Source organism: Tasmannia lanceolata, unplaced genomic scaffold, assembly GCF_043159265.1.
Source record: "Tasmannia lanceolata isolate RefF3 unplaced genomic scaffold, GAP_Taslan_0.1 ptg000004l, whole genome shotgun sequence".
In the NCBI taxonomy this organism is placed as follows: Eukaryota; Viridiplantae; Streptophyta; class Magnoliopsida; order Canellales; family Winteraceae; genus Tasmannia; species Tasmannia lanceolata.
Window position 1 is genome coordinate 5,181,734 of NW_027518681.1, and position 27,083 is coordinate 5,208,816.

The following is a 27,083-nucleotide window of genomic DNA, read 5'->3' on the forward strand; positions in this document are numbered from 1 at the left end:
TAGCCCCAGATCCACAACTGACATAAAAAAAGAACAATCACCAACAAGATGTACTTCAATGCGTATGCTAGAAGAAATAGAATACAAAATAAGAATAATAAAAAGAAGCCTTCAAAACATAGAGAAGAAGCGGCAAATTGGAACTTTGCTTCAAGCTTGCACACAATAGAGCTTCAATGGAGGTCTCTCTAGTTCAGAATCTCTACAAAAATTCTAGCAAAAAGAAGTAAATGAAGGTTGCCTTTGTCAATAGAAAATAGAGAGTTAATGGCTTTGGAAAGTGGCAATGGGTATGGAAAAGTGGAGACATAATTGCTTACGAAAGTGGCGTGGAATTAGAGTTTCTAAATAGAGTTTGAATTTGAAGTAGGAGGCAAGTGGGAAGATTTAAGAAAAGATGGAGCAAACATATGTGACTCATGTGCAAGCTAGGTCAACAAAATGACCGAAACGCCTTTGGACACATAATTGCTATTTTATTATCGTCATTACATCACTCCAAAATAAAAGGAAGCAGGAAACCCTACTAGATGATCACTTGTATTCACAAGTTTATTTTTGACGAATGACCGTCAAGCAACAATACAAAATGAAGATCACACAAGGAGTGACCTAATCAACTCGTGGGGGTTTGCAAGAACCATGCCATGGTTTTGGATAAAAAACTTCGGTCACAATGGATCAACCTTACTGTTGCGTCAAGGCTCTCTTCACAGATGATATCCCAAAATTTTACTTTATTCAAATCCGTCTCTTTCTTCCTCGTATCATCAAACATAAATGCTAGACTCAACGGAGCCCTTGCAAAAATGAGATGAAAGGATTCCCATTGGCTGCACATCACTCTAAAATGAACAAGTCAACGAATACTAAATACGAGGAGTCACGTGCAGCCAATGGGGTAGCCCTTTCATCTCATTTTTGCAAGGGCTCCCTTGACTCTAGCATTCCTTGTCATTAAATTATATAATTTCTTACGCAAGTTTTGGCACGTGTGTAAACGTGCCACACACGTCATCACCAAAGTCAAAACCACCGGAAAAAACTTCCGACTATTTCAGAGGAATCATCTTCCCCCCGCCCCCAACACCCAGAAAAGAGAAAACAAAGTAAAAAAAAAAATTCCGATTCGTCCTCTTTCAATTTCAAACCCCAAAACCCTAATGAGGGGACCTCGTCCACCTTCAAAACTAGTAGTAACACCAATCGAAGACGAAATGGACGGAGTCCGACCCGGTGGGACCCGAAAAAAGGGCACCGGGGTCCGAGCCTGGCTCCTCCTAGACGCTTCAGGCCACGCCCAGATAATCGAAGCCGGAAAACATTCAATCATGAAACGGACAGGACTCCCGGCCCGGGATTTACGGATCTTGGACCCTCTCCTCTCTTACCCTTCTACCGTTCTTGGTAGAGAAAAAGCGATTGTGATTAATTTGGAGCATATAAAAGCGATTATCACTGCCCAAGAAGTGCTTCTTCTGAATTCAAAAGATCCTTCTGTTACTCCTTTTGTTGAAGAGCTTCAACGCCGCCTCCTTCGCCTTCACCAAGCCACTTCCACCTCCACTACCAACCAGGTCTAACTCTTCTCTTGATTTTTTTATGCCCTAGAAAAACAATTCTAACAGAATTTTTTCTTTTCTTTTCAAGATTTAGATGAAAATGATATGATTATGGTTAATTTAGAGGGTTATTATCATGAATTGAAGATCCATCTCAGTGAAAATTGACTAGGTTTTTTTTTTTTTTGTAGTTATCTTGTATCTTATTTCATGTGTAAAAAAGAAGAACAATTTAGAAATATTTTTCCTTTCCAATCCAAACAGAGTTTTTGGTCTAACTCTTCTCTTCAGTTTGTTAGGTCTAATTTTTCTCATTATTTTTTTAGGTCTAACTCTTCTGTTTATTTTTTTGCTCTTTTATCCTCAATTTTGTTGTGTTTGTTTGAAAAATTTCTTGTATTTGTTGTAAAGGAAGGTAGGATCATAGGTGGGAATGCGGACTGGTCGATGGCGTATGATGATTCTGAGGATCCACGGTTGCAGGAATTGGATGAGAAAAATAAGGGAGATGGTAGTAGAACTGGGTTTGAGAATCTACTTGGACCGAATCCGATTGGGCCGAAGGTTCTACCGTTCGAGTTTATTGCGTTGGAAGCGTGTCTCGAGGCTGCTTGCAGTTGTTTAGAGAGTGAGGTAAGATGATCTCTGTGTCTTTGTGGCTTTGAATTTTTGAATGGGTATTTGTTTTTGGCTTATGGTGTTGATGATTTGTTTGTGTTTCGTAATTTGAAATTAGGCGAGCACATTAGAGCAAGAAGCGCACCCGGCATTGGATAAGTTGACTTCGAAGATTAGCACTCTCAATTTGGAACGTGTCCGTCAGATCAAGAGCCGTTTGGTTGCGATAACTGGACGCGTTCAAAAGGTTGATTCACTTAATCCTTTTATTTTTTGAATTTTGATTATATTGATTACATGAAACTGCCTGGGCGTTTCTGAGCCGTGGGGAGTTCCGAATTAAATGTATTTTATATTAGGTCTGTTTTTTGAAAGAATATGAAAATGGTAGAAAAATATGGAGAAAACCCAATGCTATCTTGGGTGCCATTTCATTATATTTATAGACTTTTACAGGTGGTTTACATGAAGAACCTATGCTTAAATACCTAAAACTACCGATGCTTAAAGTTCAAAATACATAACTACCTTGACTAAAAAACTGTTTGCATGATATATTCTAACATGTCCCATCAAACGTATGTGGATTGGAAATCGACACAGTTTTGATTATAATAATATATCCCCAACAAAACCATTCAATATATATATATATATATGAGAAAACTGTTGGTGTGCTTAAGCTCACCATTTTTTTGGTGCGCTTAAGTTGTTATTAGACCTGATATATATGAGAAAACTGTTGGTGCGCTTAAGCTCACCATTTTTTTGGTGCGCTTAAGTTGTTATTAGACCTGGCAAACGGGTGGGTCGGGCCGGGTCAACCCGCGGGTGATGCGGGTGCGGGTCACACGGGTCAGGTGAGGAAATGACCCGCATTTTTGCGGGTCAGAATTTAGGTGACCCGCGCGGCCCGCGGGTGGGCCTGGTCAACCCGCGGTCACCCACAAATTCAAACAGTTGCTTATTTTGGGAAATGTTATCACTGGATTTTGATGAGGGCGGTATGGCCGGCACCGTGGGATGATCCAAACCGTCCATTAGATGGCCCACAGGCTAAATAGGTGTTGCCCTAAAAATCATTTCAATAGGTTGATCCTAACCCTCCGATCTATAGAGGGTTAGGATCAAGTGATCAACCCTCTAACATTCAAATCGGAGGGTTGGGATCAACCTATGGTGCTAGCCATAACCTATTCAGGCATCAAACCCTTAAAAAATAGATTAGCATGACAAAATCACCATCTTTGGCATTAGAAAAAAAAGCCATCTAACTAGATTAGCATAACAAAATAACCGCGCTTAAAAAAGCGGGTGCCCGCGGGTTGACCCGACCCGACCCGTGTTTTTGCGGGTTGGGTCACCCGCGGGTTAGTTTTGACAGGTCACTAAAACTCAGACCCGTGCCCGCAAATTTGCGGGTGGGTCGGGTCGACCCGCGGGCATGGGTCGCGTTTGCCAGGTCTAGTTGTTATAACACCTCCCATTCGTTTAAATGTTTGGGTCCCGCTGGGTCCTGCTTAGGCGCACGAATGGGAGGCGTTATAACAACTTAAGCGCACCAAAAAAATGGTGCGCTCACCAACAGTTTTCTCTCTCTCTCTCTCTCTCTCTCTCTCTCTATATATATATATATATATATATATATATATATATATATATATATATATATATATCCTCAACAAAAAATGTAATTAAAATTCACCAATCGATGCACACTGTCAAAGGTGATAATGAATTTCTTCTGATAGTGACTGAGGCTTGTTGTTGAATGTCCGCTGAATATGTTCAATGATGCTGGTTGCCGAAGCGAATGTCGCTTGCAAGATAAGTAGCGAAGAGCCTCAATGGGCTAGATGTAACTCGAGCCTCCATGGGCGAGTCTTCATAGTTCGGTTTCGGATACTGTTCCTCAAAGTGGTTAATATGGACCAAGCCTTAGTAGGCAAATGTGAGCCCCGATGGTCACTTTTGAGTACCATTCCACATTGAATCTTGAATTAACCTCTCAGGCATGTGCCTGAAGAAACCGAGACACCTCAACTATGTAGATTAACTGTTTCAGGCTCACACCTCAAGTGAGGCACCCCAACTGATATAGATCAAAATTAAAAAATAGAAATTTAACTAGAGAGAAAAAAGAAAGTTTTTGAAAAATAAGATGTAGAGAGGCGACAAGTAGTGGCCAAAGATTGTGGTGGAAAATATCAACAACTCTAAGAAAAGAGCGACGACTCTAGGTATCAAGGAAATGCGGTTTCTTTTGATTTCAAAGGAGTGTAATTATCAATTTTGGGTAGATCTATGAGTAACGACAAAAGAGAGCCCTTAAAAAAAAAACGAGAGAGAGAGAGAGAGAGAGAGAGAGAGAGAGAGAGAGAGAGAGAGTTGGAATGTGGGTGTCATTATTTTGGATACAATTGCATGAAACCCTCTTTCTTTAGACTTGAAGACAACCCCATTTATTATAGCATAAAACTGAGTAGTTGTGGCAACTTTGATGCATGAAACCGCAACTTGGAACCAAAAGCCTGCCATGAAGTAGGAAACGGAAGGAATCTTGTATTTTCCATGAATTGGGGTTCAAGCGACCGTGGTCATGCTGGATTTCAGGACTTGGGGCAATGAGGATGATGACAAAGATGATTGGAAGAAAGCAACGGCAGCGAGGGCTTTGATGACGACGTCTGTGTTGGCGGCAAAGATAGTGGGGACGACGACGACGACAATTAGCAAGAGTTGCGTTGTGCTCTGAGATGTTGCTAGAGTGGTGAGGAGTCATCGACGAACAGCGGTGTTACGAGGCTGCAAATTATCTGAACATCTGAGAGCCTACTGGATTTGATTTTCAAAACTGTGGAGAACATGATAAATGCAAGACCATAGTTTTAAAACTCCCCCATGTCATTGTGAACTCCCCCGAGTCGACTCCCTTTTCCCTTGGCCGCGTTCTATATTTTGCACTATAGAGTTGTTTCAAAATGCAGATGCGGTTCAAAATGCAATCGAAGAATATCCGAGTTGACTAGGCATGACATGGTCGAGCACTTGGTTGATGCGGCTATGTACTCAGTTGATGCTGTTATAACTCGGGAGAGTCAAAGGAGTTTTTATTGACACAGTAGGGCAAAACACGGAATGCTGCCAAGGATAAAGGGTGTCAACTCGGGGGACTCCACGATGATGCGGGGGAGTTTTAAAACTATGACAGAGTCAATAAAACTCCTCTGACTCTCCCGATTTATGACCATGTCAACTGAGTACTCGATTGTGTCGTGCTGTGTCAATTAGGATTTTCTTCTATCGCGTTTTCACCCGCATTTGCATTTTCAAACACTGGGATTTTACATTTGACACGGCCGGGATCTTTTATGCGGTTACCACGAGTGACCATTTACAGTCTATGATTGGCCTCGGCCGGGTTTATATGTTTCTAGTCCATCGTACTTACCCCGATGGACCGCTTCTGATGGCTTATATTAGATGTGTCTTTGACGACCTTATACTCCTACTGCGAGAGTGGGTTATTTACATATTTGATTCGGGCGGACTATAACTCGAGGCGGTTCTTTTCAATGAGGGGAGAATGGCGTATTGTAGGCCCAATAAGTGGCATATTTTGCCAATTATAACTTTTAGGATTTTTATTTCCATGTCATTTAGTTTCTAGGATTTTTATTTGCATGTTTTAGTTTTTAGGGCTTTATTTTTCCATGTTATTTTATTTCCAAGTTATTTTTGTGGCCTATATAAGGCCCTCATGTGTTAGGGTTTTCAGATTTTGATGATGAATAAATGAATTGAGAACAAAGATTCTCCCTTATCCCCCTTCTTCTTTTCTCTTCTTCTATTATTTCTCCCCTCTAATTTCTTCTCTTCTGTCTTCTCTCTTTCTCTTCTAATCTCTTCCCTTTCTCTTCTTCTTCTCTTCCTATGCTTCTTCTCTTTTCCCCTCCTTTGGGCGACATCATGTGATAAGGTAGTTGAGGGGATTACATTGTGTACCATGGAGATTTGCCGCTTTATTTGATGAAATCTAAGATAGAATTGGAGTTGCATCTATTTCCTTCATTCATGTTAGGCGGTCTGCTAATGGTGAGGCGGACAAATTAGCTAGAGGGGGTCTCCAAGTAGAGCTTGGAACAATTTGACTTTATGCCTGATTTAGTATTTTTGTGTGGCTTGCATTTGTATTTTCTTTTTCTTGTCTCTTCATTGTTACTTTTATGTTTCTGATCTCCTTGGTCTTTTCCCTCCTTTAATGAAATCTTTTCACCATTCAGGAAAAAAAGAAAAGGAAGCACACTCTTAATTAAAAGAAGCATATTGGAATCGCACTTCCTCAAAATTTTGGAAGCAAGAACTAAGGTTTCGAAGCGATCTTCTGTGGAAGGGAGCTTCCACCAAACTACAAAGCTTCCAAGAATTTTCCGTCATTAAGAACAATAGAATGGGTATGTTGTTTAACATACACATGATAACTTAAAAATTGAACTACCCTTAATGAAGGGTAGTCCACTATACATCCATATGATACACATGATAAGTACAATTCTAACATTGATGACCATCAACAAACTTCATTAAACCTGAAAAAAAAAATTGCCAAGAATTTCATGGCCACCAATCGTCTCTAACTTCTGCTCAATTGCTAGCGAGTTTCCAACTAGACTATTTAAGTTTTAAACCAAAATAAAATAAAATAATAGCTCCTCACTAGTCTAGGATTAGACCTCCGAAACTTTCTTTCTTATTCTTACCATTTTCATCAGTTATTGGGAAATGATTTATTCGCTTCTTTTTCTTCCTTGGGCCAGCCCCTTGCAGCGTAAAAGGGTAGTCATAAATACACTAGAGAGGTCTGTCCCAAGGAAGAAAAGGGGCGAATATATCACTGCCCTTAAAGATTTACTACTTCCATCAAATTTAATTTCAAAAAGCTTGGAGGAGGCACCACTCATCCAAATTTCTCTGAATAATCCTTACATACTCCCAATCATAAATTAGGTGTTTTAATTTGTTTAATTGAAAGATTTTACTGTAAGTGATAGAGATTTGGATAATGACGGCTTTAGTTTAACTCCTTTGCCGATATAGATTCTATAAAAAACTGTGCAATTTCTTTTTTCCGTAAGGGCCAAAAAAGTTGGAAAGAGGATTTTGGGCTCTTTTCCTTATTTTGTTTCCCATGGATCTATGATACAGAACAAGAGGGAAAATGTTCTCTAGTCTTTCGGGCATGTGAAAGTCACTCTAATCTAGCCGATCTAGGGTTTTAGCAAACTTTTCTAAAATTAGTGTCAGAGTTAGCCTTTGATCTACTCTTAAATCTCAAATCTAGGTTAAGCATAACAATCCACAATGAAATCAATCAAATCTAACCGTTGGATCTTGAGATCAATTCAATTTATAAATTTGATGGTTGAGATGAACTCAATTCGACTGTTAGATTTAAGATCATATCCGTTCAAGATGATCCTCATAATGATAATAGTAAAATTTAAATAATCGATTGAACTTTAAAATTTGATATCAACAAAAACAAAGAAGCTCTTCAATTTTGAATAGGAAGTAGAGAGACTAAGGGTCTGTTCCAGTGAGGGTAAATACAAGGGAGTAATCCATTTCAGGGTAAATCATTTCGATGTAATCTACTTACCATGTAAATACGAAGGGGGTAATATTATTTCTAGCGTTCCAGGACCACATATTGTAGAGGGTAAATGTCATAAGGGTATTTTAATCATATCACATGACTTAGTGGTATTTTGGTCATTTTCACCCATTGGATAGTGGTATGTTAGCCGTTTTCCATGACTCGGGGGTATTCTGGTCATTTTTACCCCATACGTCGTATTTTGATCATTTTTGTCATGAGGGTATTTTAGTCATTTTCATGACTCCGGGGTATTCTAGTTATTTTACCCTGGATTGGGGTATTTTGATCATTTTTATATCATAGAGGGTAGTTTAGTCATTTTCTATGACAGGTATTTTGGTCATTTTCACCCTAGGTATTTTGGTCATTTTCCATTATGCAGAGGTATCATGGTTATTTTTACCTGATATGACATATTTTGATCATGTTTTATGGTATAGGGGTATTTTAGTCATTTTTATGACTTCAGAGTATTGTGTTCATTTTTACCTGATATTGGGGTATTTAGTCATTTTCCATGACTCGGGGGGTATTCTAGTCATTTTTACCCTATATAGTGGGTATGTTCGTCGTTTCATGTCAATATTTTAGTCATTTTCAATGACTCAGAGGTATTTTGGTCATTTTCACCCTATATAGGGGCATTTCGGTCATTTCCATGATGCAGAGGTATTCTGGTCATATAGGGGTATTTCAGCCATTTCCATGATGCAGGGGCATTATGTTCATTTTACCCGATACGGCGAATTTTAATCTTTTTTATGTTATAGGGGTATTCTAGTCATTTTCCATGACACAAGGGTATTCTAGTCATTTTCCATGACTCGAGAATATTCTAGTCATTTTATCCTGAATGGAGGTATTTTGATCATATTTATGTCATAAGGGTATATAAGGTCATTTTCCATGACAGGAGGACTCTGGTCATTTTAACATGATACGGTATATAAGGTCATTTTCCATGACAGGAGGACTCTGGTCATTTTAACATGAAACGGCGTAATTTGATTACTACCTCCTTGAGTGTATGCCATTTCGCCTCTTTCGGGGTAAATAGATGGTAGCACGGAAATAACTTACGAGGAAAGTTGATTATATTTTGATTATTGGAACACGCTTAAGACTGTTTAGAGAGAATGGCTCTATCTAGAGAGAGACTTCAACATCGGGAAAGATCTAGAGGAGACAAAGATAGGGCTCCAAGATGCTTGCTATGCAACAAGGAGAGGAAAGGGGAAGACTCCGATCGTAGGTGAGATCTTTCATAGCAGAGTAGGACATAGAGGAGCCAAAGAATACAGAGATGAACCGTGGGATGAATTAGAAGCTGGAAGCATTATAGATTTCTGAAAGCTGTAGAGGACAAGGGGAACAAAGCCTTGGGAGATTGGATTTTCTGTAGGTGCTAGTTTCAAAACTTTAAGAGGCAAATTGCTTGCAGGAACTGCGGGAAATACTTGAACTCCGCAAGAAAAGAGGTCAATGGTAGTGAGGAGTGAAGGACAACAGTCTAGATCAGCCTGCACACCAAGTCTTGGTTGTTCCGACAACGGGAATTGTTTGAAATCGAAAGTGGAGGTCCGTAGCAGTGATGCAGGCTTTGGGAGAAGATCATTTAGCGAGGTAGTGCCTGGGTAGGATATCGGGGCTGTGGCGCCTTATTTAGGGGAGGGATTGCTTAAGACCTGAAGAACCGACTTAGATGCCCCAGAATTATGGTTTGCTAATGCTGGGGTACCTGACCAAACAAAGATCTCACTGGTTAGCACATTAGAAGCACTGATTATTGCATAGGAATGCGAAGATCCCGAACAAAGAGCATATGTACTTGTTGCTATGTAGGGATGCCCGTTCGAGACCTTATCAAGATGGAATAAGTTCTCTGGAACATCTGTGAACCCAAACTCGATCTGGTGGGAGATCAGAGGTGTACCTCTTCATGCTTAGTCTTGGGAGACCTCTAAGATGGGTGCTTGGTTGGGTGAGGTGGTCTTTTTAGACAGAACGTGTTGCTGTTTGTTGGAGGTGACGTGGCCAAGATGTGTGAAAGTTGCGGCTTTTTGCCCTCTCCTTGTGATTGGATATGGAGATCGATAGATGCATCTTGTGGATACCATTAAAAAAAAAGAAAAAAAGAAAATAAAATAAAGGTTGACGCTGTACAGGGATCGGTGCTGGGCCGAGCTTTCAAAGTCACTCTTTATGAAAGGCCTCTGGGAAGCTCGTCGGAGGTGCGTCACATCCCTGTAGAGTTCTCTCGGTCGGTAGTGGCAGTAATGGCAGACTCGAAGTGAGCATCACAGGAAGCTAATCTTCACTTCACATAATGTTATGGACAAACGCATAACATCTGATTCCATACTTCGTTCAGAAGGGACAGAACCGCAATCCAGTAAGTGAGGGAACTTGCAATCCTTATTTTGTATGTAGAGATCCTTATTTCTTGCCCTTCTTTCCGTCGAGCGAGAGAGGAGATCGTCCCATTTCCAGGTTTTAGAAATCTCAGGATGGGGGAGAGATTTCTAAAACCTGGATCTCTTACTTAAAATCTAGGTTTCATCCTCCAGGATGGGGAGAGGTTTCTTACTTAATATATGAATTTTACACCGCTTTCAAATTAAAACCTGGATTCTAAAATCCAAGTATCCAAACAACCCCTAAATTTTTTGAGAGAGAACCTGCAATCCCAATTCCTATCAGAAGAGATCAAACAATCTCAATCCTAACTGGAGAGACTGTATACCCTTGTAAACATCAGTACCATGTATCCTTGTAAACATCAATGAATGAGAGAGACCTCGCAATCCCAAATCCTATCAGAAGAGATCAAACAATCTCAATCCTAACTGGAGAGACTGTATACCCTTACATCAATACCATATATCCTTGTAAACATCACTGAACTTCGTATAACAATAAACCGGACAAACATTCATTCATCTTGTATAAAACTATGTCAAAATCTATTACCTGAGTACAAAGGAGCATTGATTTTCAAGGGTACAAAGACTACCATATCTTCTGAAACTGAATTAAAATATTCCTAAAATTCAACTGAAATATAGGGTCGTCTTCTAGTTTTGAGCAAAGAAATTGTGTAAACCTGAATGAAGTATTATGTATAGCTCATAACCTTTCTTCACAAATCGTACATGTATGTACTGAAGAGTTTTCTCTTCATGGATTTTTCCGAAAGTGCAAATCATTTTTTTGAATGAATGTTTACAGGACCATAGCATTCAAAGGCCCTATTTTCATTGAGAAGTCAGTTCAAAATTCTGCTTTATGCAGCCCAAAACTCTTGATGCTGAATTTAACCCACAAAATTAATGGCGAGACTCTTTAATCATCAACATAATCTGGGAAATGATAAATGCACCCCTTTTAATTCTGCAGACACCCGTTTTGAGAGCTTCCCACCTGCTAAAGTAGGTAGCAGTTACATGATCAAGTAAGAATTTTATAAAATGACCAAAATACCCATCAGCCCATATCCCATCTCTCTCTTTGTCAGTCGCCATTACCCCTAACCACTCCCTCAGAACAAGCAAAATTCATCGCCCCACGAGCGCTCCCGGCCAAATCCAACGCCCAAGGTCCCTCCCTCCTCTCTTCTTGTTTTTTCCCCTTTGTTCTTTATATGGAGAAATTGTCTTCACAGAAGCTTTATTTTAAAAGAGTTATTGAAGAAAGAGGGTCTTAACCAAGAAAGAGTTCTTGGGCAGATAACCAGTTCCAGATGAGGCTATTAGTTGGACAAAAGCACCCCACTGAAGAAGAGGGAGACTGCCTCATGATCCGTTCGTTTGAATACCAAATGTGCCCCTTAAGTCTCCAAATGACCATCCTCATCAGATCCAAGTGAACAGGAAGAATGAAATCAGATCTTTCCTTGTAATTGCAGGGAAATTTTTTATGAGATAAACTCCTCATTGATAATGAACTTTTTCCCGCAACTTGTTACACATATGCTAACTGAACATAGTGAACCCCTGGGAATCATTCCGAGAGGCCCTTGCAAACGGAAACAGTAATATGAGACTAAAATAAGAAAAATCAATCCCTCTACTCTCTGATATGATCGATCATCAACGAGCATAACTTTCATAGTGTTACAATTGTAAAATCATGAGGGAATAGGAAAACCTAACCTAGCCATTCAAAACCCAATTGAAATTAGATCAAAATCATTTGGGTTTCAAAGAGAAGTAGGGACCTGAATTTCAAAAATGTGAGAGAGAGAGAGAGAGAGAGAGAGAGAGAGAGAGAGAGAGAGAGAGCTGCTGTTTCAATGGGTATTTTGGTCATTTATAAAAGTTCTAACTTCACATTACCGGCTACCTACTTTAGCAGGTGCGAGGGTACTAATAAGGGTGTCTGCAGAATTTAAAGGGGCGCATTTATCAGCTCCCCATAATTTTTGTTTTCCTCCACAGATTCTTCATTGTCTTCATCTTAAACTGAGTCAAAGTTTTTTAAAGAAGACCCTCCCATTGACTGTAATATTTATTAAAATTTGATTCTTCATAAAATTTTGAATAATTCACATACTCTTCCAAATTCTTATCATGCTCCAGATCATCAATGCCTTCAGCAATTCTTCATAATTTTCATCACCACTCTCTATAGTATTGAACCTTTCCTCTAGCAATGGAAATTTAGTCTAGAAGTTGAATTGTTTTCATCGCAAATATTATGTAGAAAATAAACATAAACTAACCACACAAATTTGCAATCTCACAAGAGAATAAACAAACGATGGACAGCTCAATAATGTATGGTGCTAATTCCAATGAGAAACGTAACAAAAATGAAAGCATAAGCTAAAACTTGTGATTTATCAATAATTTCCTTAAGCCTGTGTTTTCCAACATGTATAATTATAGATGCAATCTTTTCACCTCCAAAACACTTCATAGATAGGAGCACCCTTTAGCATTATTGTCATCTGCACCTACAGAGCAGCCATAAAAACCAGCTAAATCTCTAAGTGCAAAAAACACTTTCTGGAAAACTAACCTAAATCTCTAAAAACAACATTTCTATCAGGAACTGTTTCTAATTATAGACTAGTCCTACTTTAATTTAAAGCTTCTCAATTCAGGATAAAAACTCTACAAAGTTCAAACATTCTTACCTATGTCGAAAAGAAGGATTTCTAGAACCCAACTAAAACTAAAATATTCTATAAGGTTCCATTAGAAATCATCATACTTCATAAAAGTATTTCTATATGATTCAAGTAGAAATCACCATAATTCATTAAAGTACTATCACCTTTTTTTTTTCTTTCATCAAGTGCCATTTTTTTCCCCAAATATTGGTTCAAAAGAGCTATTGATTTTAGCTGCATCCATAACACTTCTGATGATTTTGATTTTGCACCAAGTAACTTCGGAATGCTTGGCTAGTCTTTTGCCATTGCACTATTTTCACCTCCAAAATACTTCATAGAGAGGAACACCCTTTATCGTTATTGTCCTCTTCACCTACAGAACAGCCATTAAAACCAGCTAAATCTCTTAGTGCAGACAACACTTTCTTGAAAGCTAACCTAAATCTCTAAAAACAATGTTTCTGTCGTAAACTGTTTATAATTATAGACTAGTCCTCATTTAAATATATATATATATATATATATATATATATATATATATATATATAGAGAGAGAGAGAGAGAGAGAGAGAGAGAGAGAGTAGTCCTGCTTTAATTTAAAGTTTAAACCTTCTCAATTCATGATAAAAACTTTACAAACTTCAAGCATTCTTATCTATTTCCTAGATAATGATTTCTAGAACCCAACTAAAACTAAATATTCTATAAGGTTCAAGTAGAAATCACCATAATTCATAAAAGTATTTCTATACAATTCAAGTAGAAATCACCATAATTCATAAAAGTACCATCCCCTTCCTTTTTTCTTTCATCAAGTGCCATTTTTTTCCAATTTGTTGTTCAAAAGAGCTATTGATTTTAGTTGCCTTCATAACACTTCCAATGATTTTAATTTTGTGTCAAGTAACTTCGGAATGCCTGGCTAGTCTTTTGCCATTTCATTGATGTAGAAAATCTATCTTCTGTTTGTTCTTCTGATTCTTTCACCGTGTTTGCCATTAGTGATTGACCAATGTTGATTTTCCAGGTAAGGGATGAACTTGAACACCTTCTGGATGATGATGAAGACATGGCCGAGATGTATTTGACAGATAAGCTGATGCAACAACGCCTTGATGGGTCTTCTCTTTCTTTGAATGACCGAGAAGGCATGGATGATGGTGTTCTTCAATCTGATATGGATGATGAAAGGTACTTTATCTAATGTTTTGGTGATGGTTGTCCATTTCAATCTGTGGGTAATTTATTTGCAATTTCAGACTGAGTTTGTTGCGTAATTTTCAGGATTCCTGCTGAAATTTCCTTGGAGGCAAACGATGGTCCCAATAATTATGAAAGTGTTCTTCCAAATATTGATACCCATACAAGTAGCACACACAGCGGCAGCAAACATCTTGATGTGGAGGAACTTGAAATGCTATTGGAGGCATACTTTGTGCAGATTGATGGCACATTGAACAAGCTCTCCACGGTATGCAGCCTTTAACTCCTTTTATAATTTCTTTCAGGTTTCTTATATTTGACTATGTCCTTGTATTTCGTTGCTCCATCTTAGTGTTTTTTCTAGATTAGAGTGGCTGTATTAGGAAACACTTAAAGCCTCGATGTTTGGAATAGTGAAACTGTATTGCCATAGGAAGCTGAAATTTTCTTCTGTTTTAACCGATTTCATTTGCCATTTCTCTCTCTTCCTAATATAGCATTTTGGTAGTGCATTAATTTTACAGTTACGATAAACAAGCTCCTTGTCTATGATCAAAGAACTAATGGGATCTGTTTAATAAATCTATACGCCAATTCATAACATGATTGCTTCCTAAAATGTTTGCAATTTCTTGCATTGGTGATAATTTTATTGGTTTTCCCTTTTCTATTTATATATTGTCGGAACTCTAGTTGAGAACTTCATAAAAGCAATCGCTAAATGGTATTATGATTACTATAGTTTCATCCAATTTTTAATGTCAATGAGCGGTAAAGTAAAGGTGGTGGTAGATGGCACCGCTTCCAAAGTGAGGAGCAGATACTTTGCTGGTTGGTCTGCCAGTATGGTTAAACCTCATGGGCGATGAACTTGGCGGTGATGTGGGCTACTAATAGATGGATGATGAGGGGGTGGCCATCTATTTACTCATATGGGTTGGCACCAAATCCTTTTGTACTTGAATCAGGCGGAAGAAGCGGCTAGAGCTATGGGGGAGGTTGACTTGGAGCATGATTCCTCATTCCTATCCATGTCTAGATGGAGTATGTCTAAGAGGATCAGCTTCCGCACTGTTTGGCTAAGGGTTTATGATCTTCCCCTTCACGCCACGGAGAAAGAGGCCTTCGGGGACATAGTGGAATGCATTGAAACTATGTTGGAGGTGGATGGGAGGACAGAGAAGGTGAGATTCCTGGAATTTTCTATGATCAGGGTCTAAGCTAGGGCAACGGTGAGGCTGCCTGCACCCATAGAGCTATTGGTGCATGGGAAAACTCATGTGGTGGATGTTACAGAGGAATAAAAATGGGGTGCCAGTGAATCAATTATTGAGAAGGTTCGGAGTTGAATGCCCGGACCTAATGAGTTGTGACGAGGGAGGGCAAGAGGTTGAAGGTGGTGGTATTCCCGTTGCAAGGGAAATGATGTGGCACATTATCAGAGAGGGATGATTGGGACCCATGGTGAAGGAGAGAATAGGTGTGTAAGAAGCTTTTTTTTTTGCGGGGTGGGGGGATGCACTTATTGTCGATGGCCGTTGAACTACCCATACAAGTGGCACACACAGTTTGAAATAGGGTTGCAACTCAGGTTGCATTTTGGGAATTCGTGTTTGAGCTTTAACCATAAAATCAGGTTGGAGTTGTGCCCCTAGTGTGGAAGGAAGGTTCAGTTAATGATGGAATTGAAGGTAGAGGGATAATGAGACGAACAAAGGGGCAAAGGAAGGGAAAGAAGAGGTGTGTGATGAAGCTGATGTCATCGAATGCCAAGAGAAGAAATAACAAAGATACACAAACACTGTGGCTAAAGGAGTAGGATATGAACATCACTTTTTTTGCATACGATGGAAAACACTGGAAGGACCTTGTTAGCTCTCTTAGAGATAATGGGAACTTTGTGGAAAAGAGGGGGTTGATGAAGTCATTGTAGGTTATTATAAGAACCTTATACTTGGGAGAGGAGTAGACCTAACCTCAAGGGTTTTGATAACCTCAAGGGAGAGGAGGAAAAAGGGTACGCTCTGGGTGAAAAAAAAGGCAACAAAAAAGGGGCTTTCAAATGCTCCCTCCCTAGGTCGATGGTAGCCTAGGGAGGGAGGCGGTCTCTTTCTCTCATCCCCCCCCCTCTCTCTCCCCCTCTCCCTCTCCCTCTCTCTCTTGTTTCCCTCTCTCTCTGTCTCTCTCTCTCTCTCTCTCGCTCGTCTCCCTCTCTCTCTTGCGTGTCTCCCACCCTCTCGTCTCCCTCTCTTCTTCTGTATCTTTTGAGCCTCGCCCTTTCTTTCTTGTCTTTCCCCATTGCTGGCTCTCTCTCGTCTCCCTTTTTTCCTATGTATCTTTTGAGTCTTGCCCTCTCTCTCTCTCTCGTCTCTCCCATGGTTGATAAAAATGAGCCGTGTAGGCCAGATCTGGAGTATGGCTCTTTCGTGGTGGCTAGATCTGGGGCCGTGGAGGTCGTGAAGCTGGATTTGGAGCCAAGGAAAACCACAGAGGTTGTCGGAGGCCGTGGGTTGCTGCATCCGGAGCCGGGTAAGGCCGGATATAGGCGGAGCGAGGGCATGGAGGCTGTGGATTATCAGATTTGGAGGTCGTGGAGGATTTGGGAGGCTGTGGGTTGCCGGGTTAGCAATAGGGTTGCTGGGTTTGGCTGTAGGAGGTTGTGGTCATCGTAATCAAGATCGTGGGTGGTGGCTTCAGGACGGGCATGGTGGCCAGTGGCAACAGAGGTTGCCGGATTCTTGATGACGATGGTGGGGGCTGAGACTCCCTCGGCAGAGATGATTTTTGTGGAGGAGATGGAGGTGGGACTGGAGCTGGTGCCCGTGGTGATTGGTGGTGGTACGGGATGGAGGTCGCCGGAGATCTGACGATGTTGTTGGATGGTTGGCTATCGTGCACGGTGAAGGTGCACGATAGCTATGGGCCTTTGTGCGGGATTTTTGAAAATCGAGTTCAGAATGTAGTGGAGAAGTCTGTGTGACGTGACAGGTCATGATCTTGACTGGGTAGGCCTCACAATATGGCATTTTTTGTTGGATTCAATACAATTAAGGTTATTGGGTAATGTAAGGGGTAATGGGTTTCCTTTGGGGCAAGGAGAATGCTCCTGGGCAATTCATACTATGTAAATCTGGTGGGACTACTGGTCCCCATTGTAAATTTGCTGGTATGATTATATTTGTCAATTTTCAAAAAAAAAATATTGATATACTTTTCGGCGAAGAGTGTTGAGTGGCTTGAAAGACTATTTGAGGAGGTGGAGATAGGAGATGCTTTTTGGGATGGATAGGGACTAGGCCCTGAGTCGGCGGAGAGTTGTGTGTGTGTTATCTATTGGTTTCTTTCAAGAGAATTGGGAAATGATTAGAATTGAATTAGGGAGGATGTTCAAAAATTTCTTTGAGAGAGGGTTGTTTGGCAATTTGCTTATTCCCAAAAAAGATGGCGCTTGGGAGATAAGGGACTATCAATCCATTAGCTTAGTCGGCAGCCTTAATAAAATTATTGCCTACGTCATGGCCATTGGAATTTGCAAGCTCATAGGGGATGCCATCTTTCAAAATCAAGGGCTTTTGTGGAGGGAATACAAATTCTTGATGGGATTTTAATCGCAAGTGAAGGTCTCAATTCTTCGAAAAGCAATTGTACCTCAGGAATTACAGCTGGGCCTCTAATAACTATTGATAGCCACATTTTATATAAAGAATTAGAGATTATTAATTATCATACAGGTGTTGTCCATCCCCCTACCCCCAGCCATGTGGCAGTTCCTTTGTCCAACTCTTTGTCTTTGTCCTGCCCACATTTCCGGTGGACTAGGTTATATACCTGTCTATCTGACAAGAAAAAACCGATGACCTTTTACTGCCACTCCTAGGCGAGAGTCTAGTGCTCTTGCTCTACTAACATCTGCCTTTGGTGCCACTTTCATGTCACAGTTTTTGGTTGTTGCAACCACCACAACGAATTCTACTATGTGTTTGGTTGCACAATATCCGGGTTGGCTTAGGGCTTTGCTTGGCATTTAGGTGTCAAGCTAGCAAAACTCCTTGTTTGGTTACCAATATAGCATTGTGTTAAGAGTGTTCATGTATTACATACCTACTTAAGGGGTATTCTTGTCATTTTTGTGTAACCCTACTTACTTACACACATCTCTCTCACTTCTCTTCCTCCATCCCTTCTCTTCTTTTCTTTTCCCATGGAAGATAGGACACCACTAACATGGTATCAGAGCTAAAGGTTAGTAGATCCCTCATCTTTGAGGATACCCCCTACTTTACTGGGTCCGTTGCTACACCTTCCCTGACCCTCCACTTCCGCTGCCGCTACCAGTTCCTCCCATACCTTCTTCACCCCCTGAGGTGAAAGTTTATTACCGTGGTCCTCGCTAGGTTGTTCGTCCCACATGTGCATCTAGCACCTCATGCGCGCCACCTCCTCCACTGCCAGCTGGACCCACATATGATCCTGAGGTAACTATTTCTTCTTTTGTACCTGATGATGCTCCCATATCATCACGTACTCGTTCTCATTCTGCTATTCATTCTATTTCTGATGCCGTTTCTTATGCTCTTATATCCCCCATTTACCATTCATTTCTGTCTTTTGTATCCTCTGTTACTGTCCCTCGTTTTGTTGTAGAGGCCTTAGCTCATCCTAGTTGGCGAGCTGGGATGTATGCAGAGATGGGTGCTCTTTAGTCCAATCACAATTGGCAGTTGGTTACTCTTCCTCCCTGTGCTCAGGCTGTGGGCTGTAAATGGGTGTTTACAATCAAATACCTACCCGATGGGATAGTCGACAGATTGAAGGCACGATTGGTTGCATAGGGGTACACACAGATGTATGGTATTGATTACAGAGATAAATTCTCCCTTGTGGCTAAAATTTTATCAGTCAGTTTTTATTTCTCTTGCAGTCAATATGTCCAGGCCTGTTTTCCAGTTGGATGTCAAGAATGCCTTCTTGTGTGGTGATTTGCAAGAAGAAGTTTATATGGAGCACCCTCCTAGGTATGTTGCTCAGGGGGAGATGAGGCATACCGTCTGTTGGTTGGTTAAGGCCACGTATGGCCTTAAGCAGTCTCCTAGCACATAGTTTGGGATATTCAGTGAGGCAGTGGTGCGATTCGGTATGACACAGTGTGCTGTTGACCATTATGTATTCGGTTCACTGTCTAAGGATGGTCGTATCTTTCTACTTGTTTATGTAGATAATATCATCATCAATGGGAGCCACCGTGCAAAGAGACTGAAGGATTTCCTTCAGAAAGAGTTTTGAACCAAAGACCTTGGACGCTTGGATAGAGGTAGCTTATTCACGTGGGGGACTATCTCTGTCCCAAAGAAGGTATGCATTGGATATATTGGAAGAGACTGGCCTTCTTGGAATGAAGCTAGCTGAGACACATATGGATCCAAATGTGAAGCTATCTCCTGATCAGGGGGGAGTTGCTAGAGGATCCGGGTGGATATTGATGCCTAGTTGAAAACCTGATCTACCTCATTGTGACTTATCCAGACATCTCATTCGCCGTCAGTGTTGTCAATCAGTTCATGAGCATGCCACACACAACTCGCTAGTTAGCAGTCACCCATATTGTGAGATATCTGAAGAAAGCTCCTGGTAAAGGACTGTTCTTCAGAAAGCATCGTCACATGAGGATTGAGGGGTATTTAGATACAGATTGGGCAGCATCCCCTGTGACAAGAGTAAGAAGCAGGATGTAGTAGCCAGGTCGAGTGCAGAGGCAGAATATAGAGCCATGGCCTATACAGGATGCGAGTTAATGTGGTTGAAATCATTTATGTCTGAGATTGGGTCGCCTTACTCATCACCCGCTTCATTACATTGTGACAACAAGGCAGCCGTTCATATAACATTGAATCCAGTCTTCCATGAGAGGACATAGCACATTGAGGTAGACTAACACTTTATCCGTTAGAGGATTTAAAATGGGGAGATATGCACCGTTTTCACAAGGTCAAATGATAAGATATGAGACATGTTCACCAAATCTCTAAGTAGAGCAAGGTTGACTGACTTATGTAACAAGCTGGGAATGTATGATATATACATTCTAGCTTGAGGGTGGTTGTTAAGAGTGCTCATGTACTACATACCCACTTAGGGGGTATTCTTGTTATTTTTGTGTAACCCTACTCTCTCTCTCTCTCTCTCTCTCTCTCTCTCTCTCTCTCTCTCTCTCTCACTCACACACACATATACATTTATATACATATATATTTATATATTTATTTTTGAATAGTTTAGAAGTGAATTACGGAGGACGTTCAAAGATTTCTTTGAGGGTTGTTTGGCAATTTGCTTAGTCCCAAAAAAGATGGCGCTTGAGAGATAAGGGACTATCAACCCGTTAGCTTAGTGGGTGGCCTTAATAAAATTATTGCCTACATCATGGCCATTGGAATTTGCAAGCTCATAGGGGATGCCATCTTTCAAAATCAAGGGCTTTTGTTGAGGGAATACAAATTCTATATATATCCTTTTTGTGTGGGAGAGGGCAACACAGCTCTCTCACTTCTCTTCTTTTCTTCTCTCATGAAAGATAGGATACTACTAACACATTGAAATCCCTGGAGACTCCCAAGGGTGTGTCCTAGTTAATCATTGCATGTCTGTTGATGTGTCATCTGTGCCCCCCCCCCCCCCCCCCCCCTAATAATGTGAATGATGCTTTCTCTCTCTCTGTCTCTCCTCTCTCTCTTTATATATTGGTAATGACACCCCTACTACTACTCTACGAGGTTGACAACCAAACACTGCTTAGCACTATTCTCCGATGTAAGTTCCAGGCAAATCCCACTGCTTCTCTCCTTGTTGACTACTTATTCCACTACTCTCTGAGCTTATGCTGTGCAACCAAACAGACCCAAAGAGACTGAATAACATTTCCTATGTACCTGCATACAATATGTACTTTGCTACAATAAGTACTTTGAACAGAATTATTGTTCATCAGTATGTACTTTAAACAATGTTTCTTAAGAATGTATACTCTTATATTTTATATCACCTGATTTATATACTATGTGTTAGATATAAGAGTATAAATTATTAACATAAGAACATGCTAGTTTCTGATCTGAGCATTAAGAGATTATAATAGAGCCCCAGCTGTATTTTTAAAGTGGATATGGATAAAGTGTAAAACACAGTAGTGTGGGATTTTGTTCACTATTTATTGGGGGGGATGTGGTTTGGGAATTGGGGGAGGTATTGGATCATGGGATGCACCTTTTCTCCACATTTTCCCATTATTGTTAAGGAAAATGATATCAGCACAATCATGTTTTAATAATTGCACGGACCCATCTTGTTTTTTCTTTCTTAATTGACTTGTGAGAGCTTTTGGGGATCTGTAATAACCTTGTGACCTCTGTAAATGACTAAATACTAAAAGACAAGATGCATTAGTGGTGGAAAAAAAATATCAAAACAAGGTTTGGCTGATATCATTTCCCTATTATTAATGGAAGAGTTATTGGACTTTTTTCAAGAGTTTTAGGGGTCTAAGACAAGATTTATTGGACTCTCTCTCTCTCTCTCTCTCTCTCTCTCCGCATTGCGTGCAATGGTGGGTCGTGGTGGTGGTGGTGGTTGGGGGGGGGGGGGGCTGCTTTGTGTACTCTCCTTTGTAGACCAGTCGAAGGTTTCAATACAGGTTGGAATAGTGCAACCATTTCTCGGTCCAAGTCTATAGTAATTACTGATAAAAAAAAAGTCTATAGTAATTGTTATAGGATTTTGTTGGTGGATGTCCCTCCCCAGGTTCAATGTTTTTGGTGGACAGTGGCGCATGGAAAGTTTAGCACTTCAAGTGAAAGTGTTGTTTCTTGGTAAATAGAATTCTTTGTGAAGTTGATGAGAAAAATTGTAATCACTTCTTCACCCATTTCAAGGTCCCTAGAGTAGTTTAGAGTCACATCCTTAGTTGATTTGACATGACGTAGGTCTTCCTTCAATCCTTCATCACTCTTTTGTAGTGTTGGAATTGCAAACATATTGGTGAGAAAGGTTGATTCTGTGGAGCAGGATCCCTTTTGCAGTTATTTGACGACAAAGAAGATTATTAGTGGTCTAATGCGTGAAATCAAGTGAATGGTCATTTCTTGGGCAAGTGGGAGAAAGGAATTTAGAGGGTACTATACTTTTGATTCTGTTCGTAAGTGCCCTACAATCATCAAGGACAATGTTCATAAGGAGAAGTAACGCCCAAAGTGGCTCACTAACCAATAATACTGTAAAGCTAAACTTCGACAACACCTCTTTGGGCAACTAGGCCCAAGTTGAGGGGGTGTCATGGGGTGATGTTTGTGTTTTCTAGACCGATTGAGAGTTGCGATTCCAACGAGGGGAAATGAATACTGGTTCTTTATATCTGGGGAAATCTCTGCTGCATTTTAACTTTGTTCTTTTAACAATAAATTCGAACTGTTTCGAAAAAATTGCTTCTTGGATGCACTTTTTCCTTGTTCTTACATGTACTATTTCTTGATTGGTGGTTCTTGAAGCTAAGGGAGTACGTAGACGACACAGAGGATTACATCAATATCATGCTGGATGACAAACAGAATCATCTTCTACAGATGGGTGTCATGTTGACAACGGCAACCCTTGTCTTGAGTGCATTCGTGGTTGTGACTGGTATATTTGGTATGAACATCGGTATCGAGTTGTTCGACCCCACTAAAAATTTTATGCCAGAGTTCTTGTGGACAGTTGGTGGTGGTGCCACTGGCAGTATATTTCTTTACATAGTTGCAATTGCTTGGTATAAGCACAAGCGCTTACTTGAGTAAGTCGATGTAGGCTCTGTCTAAATTGTGAGAGGCTTTAGAACTTGTTACTGCTGTGGATGTTGTCAGTTCGAATGGTTTATTTTGGGCTTGTCGTTCCTATGGATATCCCCCTATTACTGTACGTTGTATAAAAGCTTTTACAGTTACTATTTGTTGTCTGATCCATTCCCTTTTGGGTGCGTTTGGATTGATGGAATCCGAATTAAAGAATCGGTGTTTGATTCTATCCCCACGATTCTTGCGTTTGGGTGATTTTACTCGGTGCAAAGGGAATGCCCAACTGGAATTTTAGGTGGAATCTTGGGTGGATTTTGATACCGCCCTAGGTAGGTGGTATTCTGATTCCCTACACAAAAAAGACTCAATTTTGTTGACAAAATTAGGGAGAAAAAAGCTCCATGATTTGAGGGAGAAAATCTCTCTCTCTCTCTCTCTCTCTCTCTCTCTCTCTCTCTCTCTCTCTCCTCCATGATTTAAGGGAGAAAATCTCTCTCTCTCTCTGTCCCTCTCCATGATTTAAGGTAGAAAATCTCTTTCTCTCTCTCGCTCACTCTCTTCTCTCTATGCGAAATGCTTTGTCTCATTTTGTTGACAAAATTAGGGAGAAAAAATCTCCATGATTTTAGGGAGAAAATCTCTCTCTCTCTCTCTCTCTCTCTCTCTCTCTCTCTCTCTCTCTCTCTCTCTCTCTCTCTCTCTCTCCCCATGGGAAATGCTTCGTCTCATACGTGAGAACCTAAACCTGTTATTTTTTTCTTCTGAAAATGCTTCGTTAATGGGTAACCAAACACAAGAATTGGAATCCACATTCCCTTTACCATGGAATAGGAATGGAATTGATTTCCATACCCATTCTTGATTCCTGGTATCCAAACGCACCCTTTGGGCGTGTTTGGTTTGTTGGGAAAGAAATTCTAGCAGAAAATTTTCCTGGTAAAATTTTCTGCCTTTCCCCCATTTTCCAAGCATTTTTTAACCTTTTTGGTTTACCAAATTAGTAAGAAAGAAAACTACTGTAAGAGTTTCTCAACTCTCTGGATGATAATTGCCTGGAAAATGAAAATGTGCAATTGATCAGCTTTACTCTATGAAGCACGGGTACGGGTACGGGGTGCGGGTACGACACGACACGGGTACGTGGGTACGTGATTTTTCAAAAAAATCGGGTGCGGGTACGTTCGGGTACGCCGAATATAATAATATATTTTAATATTTTATTATATATTTATAAAAATTAAAAAAATAATAATTGGAGAGCAATCAAATAACAAGAACATCACCAAAATGGAAAATTCTAATATTACTCTTCATTTCATAAGTGATTAAGTTTCATATTTCATAACATGAGGCATCAATACATCATTCATTTGAAAAAAAGTCTGTCGCCAGTGTGTTGACCAGTGCCTGACAAGATAAATAATTTTTAGAGACCAAATTATGAGATTTTTTTTACCGGACTTTTGGGATTTAATAATGTTTGGACATGATAGATTTTATGAATTTTTAAAATTTGAAAAATACCCCACCGTTTGGAAGTTAAGAATGTTAAAATTTTGACCCGACCCTTATTCTGCGAATTTTGTACTAGAACAGGAGAGTTGATTTTTTTTCCTTTTAGATTTGGGTCTTGAAACTATTTTTAATAAATCCAAATGGGGGTTATTCCGTTATTTACATGTAAATCTTAAGTAAATGGACAATAAAATAGTAAAGACATTTAAGTAAATGGACAATAAAATAGTAAAGACATTTACTTAAATGGTTTACATGTAAATACTAAGTGCAGGGAAGGAGAGAGAGGAAGCAGGAAGGGTTTACAAACCAGTAGGAGAAGCAGGACGTGTCGGGTACGCGTGGGTGCGCACCCCTAACGCACCCGACACGCACCCGCTACAAGAAAAGGGGTTTTTATTTTTCTAATTATGGGGGTACGTACCCGGGACGTACCCAGGGCGTACCCGAACGTACCCGCACCCAATACGTGTCGGGTACGGGTACGGGAGGCCCGGGAGAGTACCCGTGCTTTCTAGGCTTTACTTGTATCTTTACAACCATAAATGGTCTTTTTCTCTTCGAAGAAATTGAGTACTCTCCTTGGTAGAGCGGTGAGGCATGCCTCTTTGAAGGTTTCGATACAGGTTGGAATAGTGCAACCATTTCTCGGTCCAAATCTCTCTAGTAATTGGTCTAAGATTTTTTTGTGTCTCCCAAGGTTCAATGTTTTGGGTGGAGAGTGGCTCATGGAAACTTTAGCACTTTTGATATTTTCAAGTGAAAGTATTGTTTCTTGGAATTGCAAACATATTGGTGAGAAAGGTTGATTATGTGGAGCAGGATCCCTTTTGCAGTTATTTGACGACAAAGAAGATTGTTAGATACCCATAAAAAAGAAGAAGAAGATTTTTAGTGGTCTAATGCGTGAAATCAAGTGGATGGTCATTTCTCGGGCAAGTGGGGGAAAGGAATTTAGAGGGTACCATACTTTTGATTTGGTTCGTAAGTTCCCTACAATCATCATGGACAATGTTCATAAGGAGAAGTGACGCCCAAAGTGGGTCTCACTAACCAATAATACTGTAAAGCTAAACTTCGACAACTCCTCTTTGGGCAACTAGGCCCAAGGTGAGGGAAGGGGGTGAGGGGGGGGTGTCATGGGGTGATGTTTGTGTTTTCTAGACCGATTGAGAGTTGCGATTCAAACGAGGGGAAATGAATACTGGTTCTTTATATCTGGGGAAATCTCTGCTGCATTTTAGCTTTGTTCTTTTAATAATAAATTCGAACTGTTTCGAAAAAATTGCTTCTTGGATGCACTTTTTCCTTGTTCTTACATGTACTATTTCTTGATTGGTGGTACTTGAAGCTGAGGGAGTACGTAGACGACACAGAGGATTACATCAATATCATGCTGGATGACAAACAGAATCATCTTCTACAGATGGGTGTCATGTTGACAATGGCAACCCTTGTCTTGAGTGCATTCGTGGTTGTGGCTGGTATATTTGGTATGAACATCAGTATCGACTTGTTTGACCCCACTAAATATGGTATGCCAGAGTTCTTGTGGACAGTTGGTGGTGGTGCCACTGGCAGTATATTTCTTTACATAGTTGCAATTGTTTGGTGTAAGCACAAGCGCTTACTTGAGTAAGTCGATGTAGGCTCTGTCTAAATTGTGAGAGGCTTTAGAACTTGTTACTGCTGTGGATGTTGTCAGTTCGAATGGTTTTCTTTGGGCTTGTTGTTCCTGTGGATACCCCCCTATTACTGTACGTTGTATAAAAGCTTTTACAGTTACTATTTGTTGTCTGATAAATTCCCTTTTGGGTGTGTTTGGTTTGTTGGGAAAGAAATTCTAGCAGAAAATTTTCTGCCTTTCCTGCATTTTCCAACCTAGATAAAATTTTTATTTTTAATTTCCAATGAAATGTATAAAATTTCGGTGAACATTTTGGTAATTTTGGTGGAAATTATGGCCATTTTGGTGGAATTTTTTAAAATTTCAGCAGAAATCTTTTGACATTATGTAGAAATTTTGTAAATAAGGGTGAAAAACGAAATTTCAACCAACTGGGTCGAAAATATTTCTTCTTAGATGCACTTTTTTCTTGTTCTTACATGCACGATTTCTTGTTTGGTGGCGCTCGAAGCTGAGGGAGTACGTAGACGACACAGAGGATTACATCAATATTATGCTGGATGACAAACAGAATCATCTTCTACAGATGGGTGTCATGTTGACAACAGCAACTCTTGTGTTGAGCGCATTCGTGGTGGTGGCTGGTATATTTGGTATGAACATCCATATCGACTTGTTCGAAGAGCAGAAACATGGTATGCCTGAGTTCTTGTGGACAGTTGGTGGTGGTGCCACAGGCTGTATATTTCTTTACATAGGTGCAATTGCTTGGTGTAAGCACAAGGGCTTACTCGAGTAAGTCGATGTAGGCTCTGTCTCCATTGTAAGAGGCTGTAGAACTTGTTACTGCTTTGGATGGTTTATTTTGGGGTTGGTCCTATGGATATCCCCCTGTTACTGTACCTAATAGAAGAACTTTTACAGTTACTATTTGTTGTTTGATTCCATTTCCTTTTGGGCC

General features: G+C 40.2%; 1 protein-coding gene across 3 annotated transcripts; it reads left to right on the forward strand.

Annotated features, from left to right (window-relative positions):
* The first annotated feature begins 1,047 nt into the window (after positions 1–1,047).
* On the forward strand, positions 1,048–27,083 carry MGT4 (magnesium transporter 4). 3 transcript variants are annotated; one of them, XM_077377743.1, is made up of 6 exons: positions 1,048–1,577; positions 1,974–2,195; positions 2,299–2,427; positions 13,983–14,146; positions 14,240–14,426; positions 22,696–23,080. In XM_077377743.1, exons 1-6 carry the CDS (start codon positions 1,164–1,166, stop codon positions 22,981–22,983), a joined length of 1,404 nt encoding a protein of 467 aa, XP_077233858.1. In that variant the 5' UTR covers positions 1,048–1,163; the 3' UTR covers positions 22,984–23,080. The 3 variants fall into 3 exon arrangements, with proteins under 3 accessions (XP_077233858.1, XP_077233857.1, XP_077233856.1); XM_077377742.1 differs by lacking the exon at positions 22,696–23,080 and adding an exon at positions 26,634–27,083 and having other exon boundaries at positions 1,049–1,577; XM_077377741.1 differs by lacking the exon at positions 22,696–23,080 and adding an exon at positions 25,847–26,280 and having other exon boundaries at positions 1,049–1,577.

Excerpts from the sequence above, each read along its gene's own strand:
- MGT4 (XM_077377743.1), top strand. The coding sequence starts at position 1,164 with ATGAGGGGACCTCGTCCACCTTCAAAACTAGTAGTAACACCAATCGAA. Across the intron at positions 2,196-2,298 it reads GCAGTTGTTTAGAGAGTGAG|GCGAGCACATTAGAGCAAGA; the intron begins GTAAGATGATCT and ends ATTTGAAATTAG. Across the intron at positions 14,147-14,239 it reads TCTGATATGGATGATGAAAG|GATTCCTGCTGAAATTTCCT; the intron begins GTACTTTATCTA and ends CGTAATTTTCAG.